At 34.3% G+C, this 10280-nt stretch overlaps 1 protein-coding gene across 1 annotated transcript in view; it reads right to left on the bottom strand.

The window, feature by feature from the left end:
- Tanc2 (tetratricopeptide repeat, ankyrin repeat and coiled-coil containing 2) overlaps window positions 1-10280 on the bottom strand; it is a 345611-nt gene that overhangs the window by 211508 nt on the left and 123823 nt on the right. Inside the window, exon 4 of the mRNA XM_026777178.1 lies at window positions 10097-10168. Coding sequence (XP_026632979.1) covers window positions 10097-10168 — 72 coding nt within the window. The remainder of the gene's footprint in view (window positions 1-10096; window positions 10169-10280) is intronic.

Here is a 10280-nt window from a genome sequence, read left to right as displayed (position 1 = left end):
CATACTACAAAAGCATTTGTTCAACTATGTTCATAGAATCATTATTTGTAATAGCCAAAACCTGGAAACAACCTAGATGCCACTCAATGGAAGAATGGATAAAGAAAGTGTAGCACATTTATACATTAGAGTACTACTCAGCAGTAAAAAACAATGACATCTTGAATTTTGCATGCAAATGGATGGAAATAGAAAACACTTTCCTGAATGAGATAACCCAGACTCAAAAATATGAATAGGGTATGTACTCACTCATTAGTGGGTTCTAGCCATAAAGAAAGGACATTGAGCCTATAGTTCGCGATCCTAGAGAAGCTAAGTAATAAGATGAACCCAAAGAAAAACATATATAGATCCTCCTGGAAATTGGAAGCAGACAATATTGCCAGGCAAAAGTTGGGAGCATGGCGGTGGGGGCTGGGGTGGGAGGAAGGGGAGAGAGGGAAAGAGAAGGGAGAAGGGGAGGGTTGGGGAGAACTTGGGGGAGTGGGATGGTTGAAATGGAGGAAGGATGGAAATGGGAGTAGGGAAGAAGATATCTTAATTAAGGGAGCCATTTTGCGGTTGGCAAGAGACTTGGCTCTAGAGGAGTTCCCAGGTGTCCACGGGATGTCCCCAGCTAGGACCCTGGGCAGTGGAGGAGAGGGTGCCTGAACTGGCCTTGTCCCATAGTCAGACTGATGACTACCTTGAATATCACCATAGAACCTTCATCCGGTGACAGATGGAGACAGAGACAGAGACCCACATTGGAGCACTGGACTGAGCTCCCAAGGTCCAGTTGAAGAGCAGAAGGAGGGAGAATATGAGCAAGGAAGTCAAGACCACGAGGGGCTGGTCCACTCACTGAGATAGTGTGCCTATTCTAATGGGAGCTCACCAAATCCAGCTGGACTGGGCTGAAGGCGCATGGGATCAAACTGGACCAACTCTCTGAATGTGGCTGACAATTGGGGCAGACTGAGAAGCCAATGATAATGGCACCGGAATTTGTCTCTACTGCATGTACTGGCTTTTTGAGATCCTATTCTATTTGGATGCATACCTTTCTAAGTCTGGATGGAGGGGGGGGAGGGCCTTGGACTTCCCACAGGGCAGGGTACCCTGCCCTCTCTTAGGATTGGAGGTGGAGGGGGGAGCAGGAGGGAAGTTGGAGGAGGGGAGGAAGTGGAAATTTAAAAAATAAAATAATCCCCAAACCCCAAAAAACAAAAAAATAAAAATACAAATAAAATTACCAGTGTAGTTTTCTTCACTTCTCTTTAAAGCTTCTCCTTCCCTAAGTACTTGGACCAAACTCAGTTTACCACAGCGTGCATATTCCCAATGCAATGCTATTTTCCCCCAGATAAATTTAATCTTTAGAAGCTCTTTCTCTGACCATTGCTAAAGATTAAGGTGCTCCTTCAAGCAAACAGCCAATGTGATAGTATTAAGAGGCAGTGGTGGCTCAGGTATGAGGGTTCCTTCTTTTACAGGTGGAATTGGATTTTCATAAAAGAGTTTTCATGCAACATCCTGTGTTTTGCTCTCATCGTTACCATGTGAAGACACGAGGCCCCTTCCTTCCAGAGAACGTAGCAACTAGATAACCTAGCCTGGGAAGCAGAGAGTAACTTTCTCCAGACAACTAACCATGCCAGTACCTTGATCCTGAACATTTGGGCTATGAGAAAACCAATTTCTGTTATTGTTTCATTATCAGCACAATAGACAAAGACAACCTTTATTTTGTCTTAATGTTCTCTATTAAGGAAAATAATACTTAAAAAGAATAGAATAAGCATCATGAAGAGGTCACTGAAGTACAAGTTATAAGGAAAGAATTTAAAATAAATCAAAATCTAGGCCAACACAATTTACATTAGAGAGTTCTAAAAGAACATGAAGAAATGAACATGTAAATACTAACAGTAGTTTTATAAAATCATATAAGAAACTCAGTGAGCTATAGGTCCAAAGGATGTTAAAATATGGATATAAAGTCTTTGCAAGAAAAAATTGCTCACTCTAAATTAATATAGAGTTAAAAATAATTATAAAATATAATTCTAAAATAAAAATGACCTCCTATTGTGCTTTTTTTTCTAAAATTTATTTTAAAAAATGGACAGGATCTTTTAAGGCAGCCAAGGTTGGGGCTGAAATCACAACCCTCCTATCTCAGCCACCTCCGAGTGCTGGGATTACAGGCACACATCATCGGTGGTCTGGTTTCACATCCATGTGGGTATAACTAAGATGAGGAAAGGCACACAGCTTTAACGCCCTCTTAATATTAAGCAGGCCTTAAACAAAATAGCTAAAGCTAGAGAATATTATGTGGAGTACTTTCCTGAATCTACAAGGTGCGCATAAGCAGAAAGATGCTAATTTGTACCATACTATTCTAAAAGATAGAAATAGTGCTAATGGATTGCAGTAACTAAGAAACATATTTCATCCACGGCAATCAGAGCAGTGATGACGACTATTCAGGAACAGACAGACTCTGCTAAAAACGAAAGTGTTTAGACAGAGGCCGCTGCTACCCACATAGACTACTGTGCAGACTGAATTTCCTCATATATGTAAAATGCTGAGTGCTGTCCAGAACACAGTAATAGCTCAAAAAACATTATATATAATTACTGTAACTACCTCTATAATTAGCATTTGAAGGTTAAGAAGGGCTTAATTAGTGAAAGGTTTACCTGCAGCATCTGTTGATTCTGATGACTGCAGGTATTATCTGGTTCTGTGGTTATAAGGCTGGTTGCTAAATTTTTCTTGTGTCAATTTTATATTGTTTTCTTCCATCTTTTGATGGTGTGCTCTAGAACTGTATACTATATTCTCACAATTACTAGTAGTAGTGACTAATTCATTTTTTGTCTTTCAATGTTGCTTTTTATTTACCTCCTTTCCCGTTTTCATTTTTCACTATTACCATTCTTCTTAAAGATTGTACCTGCTTAGTCTTTGCCAGAAAGTAGTGGTTTTAATCCAGTAACATTTTTGATTAATTTTAGTCACTTCAGCTTTTATTTTGTTGACAACTTTTTTCTATTTAATCCTCCATATTTTATGTCCTTATGTTAAGTACTTAACTAATTTACTTTAATGACTTTCTTTTTACTAATAAAGCATTCAAGGTAATGACTTCTAATGTGCCCAAATGGGAACATTTCCTAACTTCTAATATTTACATTAAACTCCTGTATTTTTAAAAACTTTTGTTTCTATTTTTAATTCAAAACTTATTTTAAAACTCTGTAAGCAGGAAAAGAATTATTCCTTATTTATGGTTGTTAGATTCCAATTTTATGTTTACTTTCTCTGAAAATATAGACTACACAGATTTTGTTAAAACTGATTAAATCACTGATTCTTAGAAAGTTTAGTGTATAAATGAATTTTTTCATACAAAGTTCTATAATTAACTGAATGATTTAACTATTATTCAAATCTCCCATATTCTTTATTCATTGAGTTATTCTGAAGCTTGAAATCTCCCTCAAATATAAATTCATCAATTTTTTTCTTATTGTTAACAATATTTGCCACACCCAGTGTTTTTTTAAACATCTTTACAGAATTATAATTCACATACCATACAATTTATCCTTCCCCCATTTAAAACAGGTTTTGTATATTCACAGACTTGTGGAACTATCACCATAATCTGTGCTTGGGACATTTTCATTAACAGAAAGTAACTCACACTCTTAGGACTAACTTGACATACTCGTCTCTGTTGTACTAGGAAATCACTAATTGTTATGTTCAGTATATATCTACTCATGACGCTTCATAAACTAGAATTTCACAAATAATTATATGACATTTTGCAACTGGATTATTTTATTTAGAATGAATTTACAAGGCTCATCCATGCCACAGCATGAGAAAGTAAATCATTTATTGTTATTGTTAAACAATATGGCTATAACACACTCTCTTCCACTTATCAGCTAATGAACATCCAAGCTGTTTGTCTATAATGACCATTCCTCTTACTCATTTGGTTCTGGTTTGCTTCGATAATGCTGACTCATGAATACTGAAATTATTTATATTGAAGGAAGTAATAATTCCCAAAATTCTACTTTTAGGAGTGAAGGACTAAGTAAATAATTTCTGTAGGGCCAGAAATACTTCCCATTTGCTGTTCCTATCACTGAATTAACCTTGGGATTTAGAGCAGGTGGGTCTTCATATTACAAAGATGTTGAAAAGTCTTTATATATTTATTTAATATTGCAAAAAGTAAAAATGGAAAGTTCAACAGTTATTAGGGATGACGTTTAGACTGCCATTCGTGCCCATTACATTTTAAAATAGACTATGCTGGACTCAGTGGGGCTCATACCTTAAGAAACAGAGGTAAAATCAGGAGGATTAGGAGTTTAAAGCCAGCCTCAGCTACATAATGAGTTTGAGCTTAGCTTGGATTATATAAATCTCTGTCCTCTACCCCACAAAAAGAATGTATAGGGCACCTAGAATGCCAATGTTGTTTCTAAAATTCAAAATATGTACTCATATGATATAGTATGTTACGTCTAGTAAGTCAGATTGTATAGACTAACACATTATAGACCTTTTATATTTTCAAATCAGGTCTTTAATAATTTTCTTAGAATGCCTATGAAACTAAGCTGCATGTCCATATTTATCCTTCATTTTATGCAAAAGCTAAAATTTGATCAATATTTAGTATTGCTAGGAGGTATGTCTAATAAATCATATTTAATTTTCATATCAATCCTAGTAAAATTCACACTCATACATCTTAAATTTCATTGTTCCCTAAAACTGCAAGGTAAGGAAAAACTGTCGATGAATACGTCAGATCATGTAGACTAATTTAATTTATAGGCCTTTTTTTAATGTCAAAAGAGCTTTAAGGTGATTCTTATGGAATATTTCTAAAGTAAGTAAATGTGTCAATTTGATACATGACAAAAACAATATTTTGTCTAGAGCCAGTATTTCAAATGTCCAAGCTTAGCATAATCAGATCATTTATTATGCCTTACCATTCATAATGCACTGCCTAATCTACTTGATGGTAGTATCTGAAGATTAAACATCAAGAAAGTGGAAGGGCTTTCAAAGTTACATGAAGGTCACCTTCTAAAAGCTCAGAAAGCCCATTTAATACAGTTGATAGAAATTCAAGTCTGAAGTCTTAGACACTGACAGTTGTGGCTAGCATTTTAGTACCTACTCTACGTTAGATACCAACTTAATAAAGTTTATATATTCTCATATCTATTTCTTACTGTTCTGAGGCACATATGCTACTGTCTTTATTTTTACAAACAAAGGAAATGAAGTACAGAGAGTTTAAATGAATTTGAGTAAGATTACACAGCAAATTTATTATACTACCTCATGGAGTTTTCAATTTCCCAGAGGGTAAAAATTACAAATATTAAAAAGGACATGAACTAAACTTATGTTATCACTTTCCCACTTTTAAGTAGTAGTTATATTTCTCTCCCACATATGTCTTTACACTTATGTATAATCAGTTTATAACATACATGGATCCATATTACTGACAATTAGCTTTTCATTTTTATATGTATACAACACTATATATGCATGTATATAAACATAAATTTCCAAACTCTTTCAAGTTTATTTGTAAAGTTCAGAATAAAGTTGTTTGTATTGATGTTTATACACATTAGGATAGGTAAATGGCATAAACTAAATAGAAATGAATCAATTAACTCTTTAATAGCTATAGATTAAGAAATACCAAGTCTTTGTGATCAGTTAATAAGAATCTGGCACAAATTAGAGTCTCTGCACACTCTTCCACATCTCTCCCATTACACAGCAATATATAATCAACCAACTCGACAGTGACTCCTATTCAGACTTAGGTCTTTTAGTTTTCATTTACTGCTTCAACCATCTGGCTTCCTATTTCTTGTTTTTTTTTTTTACAAAAATATAAATAATTTACAAAAGCTAAAGGGCAAGTATTCAACTTATCCAGTGCTCAGTTTTCTTACTGGTAAAAGACTATTTCCTCACTGCATTATTTTTGACAAATTTTCAACTTAGCAAGCATTTACCTCTTTTACCTCTCTATGACTTAGTTAACTTGTTTGTAAAATGAAGATAAATGTAAAACTATATAGTGAAGCATATACCACATAAAAGACATTCATGCAAACATTTCTAATACCTTTCCACTGTTCAATAAAAATATTATTTCAAAACATATACATTTTTTTTTGTTGATTGACTGGATCTCTTAATGCAGTCCACTCTGGCCTGGAACTGACTATACAGACCAGACTGGCCACGAGCTCATGATCCTGCCTCAACTTCCTTAGGGCTAGGATTATGTGCATAATTCACTACACTCAGTTCCTCAAAAATATAGTGTTTAAAGTTCCACTGGCATCTAATATTGAAGGCAATTTTTCAAAAAATTCTCACCAAACTCAAAACAATCTTGTTTCAATACTGACTGTTAACACCGAGTATCTAAGATTTACCAAACATGGTTTTAGTTAATGATAATCAGTGTATCACCATAAGACACAACCGTGTATCTATTTGATAGAAGAATACATATATGGAATGACTAAATCAGACTTGGAATACAAACTTAAGCAGTCTTTCCATTTAGCCTGTGTCTGAACTGCTTTTGCTGTATCAACTTATGCTTGTACAGAACAGAGCACTGCATCTATACATTTAAAAATTATCAACTTGTGCTTGTACAGAACAGAGCACTGCATCTATACATTTAAAAATTATCAACTTGTGCTCGTACAGAACAGAGCACTGCATCTATACATTTGAAAATTATTTTCACGCTCTAAGCTATTTGTATCTTTTCAAGTAACCGTTTGTTATTCTCACTCTTTACAAAAAAGCAAAAATATCTGAAAAATGTAATTCTTTCTGCAAACAGGTCTTCACATACATCTGTGCAAAACCACCCAAAAACAATGACATGAAAAGGTTACTCCTCTGTAATATCTTACATTGACTATGAAAGTACTCTTACAATCACAGTAGGCTCCTGACCACAGCTAAAACATTGGATTCCTCCCATACTCTTGAATTCATTTTCTATTAATCTATCCTCTGACACTCTGTTAAACCACATTTGAGCTCTTTATAGTTTCTGAATATGCCAAGCTCATTTCTGTCTCAGGATTTCTTGTATTGTTTGCTTTGCCTACAAGGCTGACACTCCAGATCTTCCCATAGCTCTTCCCCTAAATCCTGCTCCTTTTTTTTCTTCCTCTTGCATTATTCCACTTAACTCCATTTATACCCCAATTTTTTTGCATCCCATTCCCTACTCATATCTTCATAGTACTTGTTATTATTTAAATTATCTTACTTATTGGTTATATCGCCCCTCCCCTCCTTATAAGGGTCTATGTAGCCTTGGTTGTCCTGGAACTATGCGAACCAGGCTGGCCTCAAATGAACAAAGATCTGCCTGCCTCTACTTCCCAAGTGCTGGGATTAAAGGTTTGTAAAACCATTCCCAGTGGTTATATATTTCTTATCAGTCTCTCACAGAACTGAAATATAAAAACCCTGAAGCAAAATCTTATCTTTTACACTTCTATGATTTATCTAGAATAGTACCTAGCATTTAGTTCTAAATAAATATCTAAATTAAAAATAATTCTTAAAAAATTATTTTATGTGTATATCCCCAAAACAGGAAAGCAAATGTTAGAAAGCAATAAAAGAAATGAAACAGGCTAACTATTTATTATGTTTGGTAGGTAATATGCACATAAATAATACTTAGAAGTTTAGATGCATAGAAATAGATAAATTAGTTAATTTTAGCCCCAATGGATTCATTAAATTTGTACCCTTTGGTATGTACCTCTGGAGGGTATTTCTTTATTGTCTGTAATTTTAACTTCTTTTAACTTTCTTTTTATTTATAACAAAACATAATTAGGAAAAGGGTAACTGATAAGCAATTTAATAACCAAAGATTTTTTATTTTGAAATAATTTCACTTATTACTTGTTGAATAGAAAAATTTATCATCTGCCTTACTTAGAAGAATAAAAGCCAAAGAAACATTTTTTTACAGAATCTTCTTTGAGGAAACATAGTCCCTTCATTCAGAAGCTTTAAAATTCACTCTCAATCTTTAATTCTTAGGTTTTGACATCCTTCAGTTAAGTAAAACTTTATGAGACGTTTTACATGCTTTAAACACTATGAAATTAACACTCAGCAGTTCATACACATTATTAGTCAACTATACCCTAACTTTCTGCACCATACAGAACCTCTGGGATAGTAAGTTACTGATTATGTTATTATATTTATTTATCTATTAACAAAAATATCTTACTTAGATTAGCATTGAAATTGACATAAGCAAAACAGGTAAGTACTGCAGACCCCAGGCAATCCAGCTTATTTATCATACCCGAACTTTTTGTGTTTTTTTTCCAAGGGGTGTAAAAAAAAAAAAAAAGAAACACAAAATACAAGAACTATCAGGTTTTGCATTTTTTGGGTTTTGCATTTTTTGGTTTTTAGTAATGACACCTTTTACTGCAAAAAGGGAGGATTTCTGAGCAATCAAAGTTTATTCTTGTCATGCTATGTTAACTCTGTTTTAAGTTATTTAGCCAAGTTTTTGTTTGTTTTGATTTTTTATTTGTTTATTTGTTTGAGACAGAGTTTCTCTGTGTGTAGCCTTGATAGTCCTAGAAATCGCTCTGTAGATCAGGTTGGCCTCAAACTCACAGAAATCCACCTGCCTCTGCCTCCCAAGTGCTGGAAATAAAGGTGTGCACCACCACTACCAAGCCCTATTTTACCATTTTTTTTTAAATCTAATAATCTGTGTCAATACTTTGACTCATTCAAGTTACTTCAAAATGCGTAAAATACAATAAGCAATGTAAAAAGGTCAAACTTACATTTTATGAAAATAGAATAATAAAATAATAATAAAATTTTGGTGAAGATTATAAACATTAAATGCTCCATTCTATTTAGAAGAGTCAACAAGTATCCTTTATCCTCTTCCTCTTCCTATTTTTCTTGACAACTACATCACGACAACTACATCTCCCTACTATCTAGCTCAAAAGCAGTCACAAAGGAAACAATTAACATGCCCTTACATTTCATGCCTTTATGCACTCAGAATCCACCAATACCAGTCAACTGACAACTACCAAGAGTATCCTGCCTAAAATGGCACAATGAAATTCATCATTTTGTGTAATTAAAATATACTAACATGTTTTTGTTTTAAGACTATATTGATAATGTCAGAAGAATCCAACAACATGACCCAGGCTTACATATTTTCAGTGGAAATATTCTTCAGTTATATCTTACAATTTCTTTCTTGAAAATGTTGAGGATAAAAGTCTATTTAATAAGGATCTAGTTCCAAACCTAACATAAACTGCATCAACAATACAAATCATGAGATTGTATTTAATGTCAGTGCTATTGCAATCTACAAATCACAATAAATATCCCAAGAAGTTGTAATGGTCTATAGAGAAAAAAAAGTCTACATCACATTTCAACCATAGCAATGAAATCTTCAAATAATGATTTCAAACAAAAACATGGCTCATACCTAAACGTTTGCTGAATTGTCAAGCTCTAATAAAACTAAAATTACGATGTCTCCATCTGTTAATGGGACAGGAACAAGCTGATAAACAAAGTCAGAACAACAGTGTATTCTGGCAAAACTAAGAACTTCCTGAAAACCTAGAAAAATATGTCCACAGCAGATGGGTCTCTTAGAAATGAATACAACAGTCTGTCAAACTGAGTACTGTTCTAATTCTCTAAATTAAAATCAGTAGGAGCTCCACTTTCTAAGAGTCTCGTGGCACTAGGAAGACCAAAGGGGAGGAAATCTGAAGATGAACATACACACATCTGATGTGACCTAACGGGTCATACTCTCAGGTTTCCTGTCAAACATACTAAATTCAGGTAAATTCCTTACCAGTTAACTTCTTCACAGGTTGGAGCCGAACACTGATAGACTGATGTGTGAGTAAGGGGGAGGATGGAAGAGAGCGAGACATGCCCTCCATAATCCGAATGTGCTGCATACCTTCACTCACTGCAAGTGGTGGAACAGCATAGTCTGGCTCAAAAGCACAGTCGCTTTCTGTGGAGATGCCACCTGTTGAAAGGAAAGAATGGTATAAAAAAGCTGATAAGAAAAGGATTTTTAATTCTTTACAAAATATAATCTTCTAGGATGACTCAGAATATTATTTCTCTCTCTTACACAC

Source organism: Microtus ochrogaster, unplaced genomic scaffold, assembly GCF_000317375.1.
Source record: "Microtus ochrogaster isolate Prairie Vole_2 unplaced genomic scaffold, MicOch1.0 UNK48, whole genome shotgun sequence".
NCBI lineage: Eukaryota > Metazoa > Chordata > Mammalia > Rodentia > Cricetidae > Microtus > Microtus ochrogaster.
The sequence above is the reverse complement of the archived record's forward strand: the minus strand, read 5'-3'. Positions and strand labels throughout refer to the sequence as shown.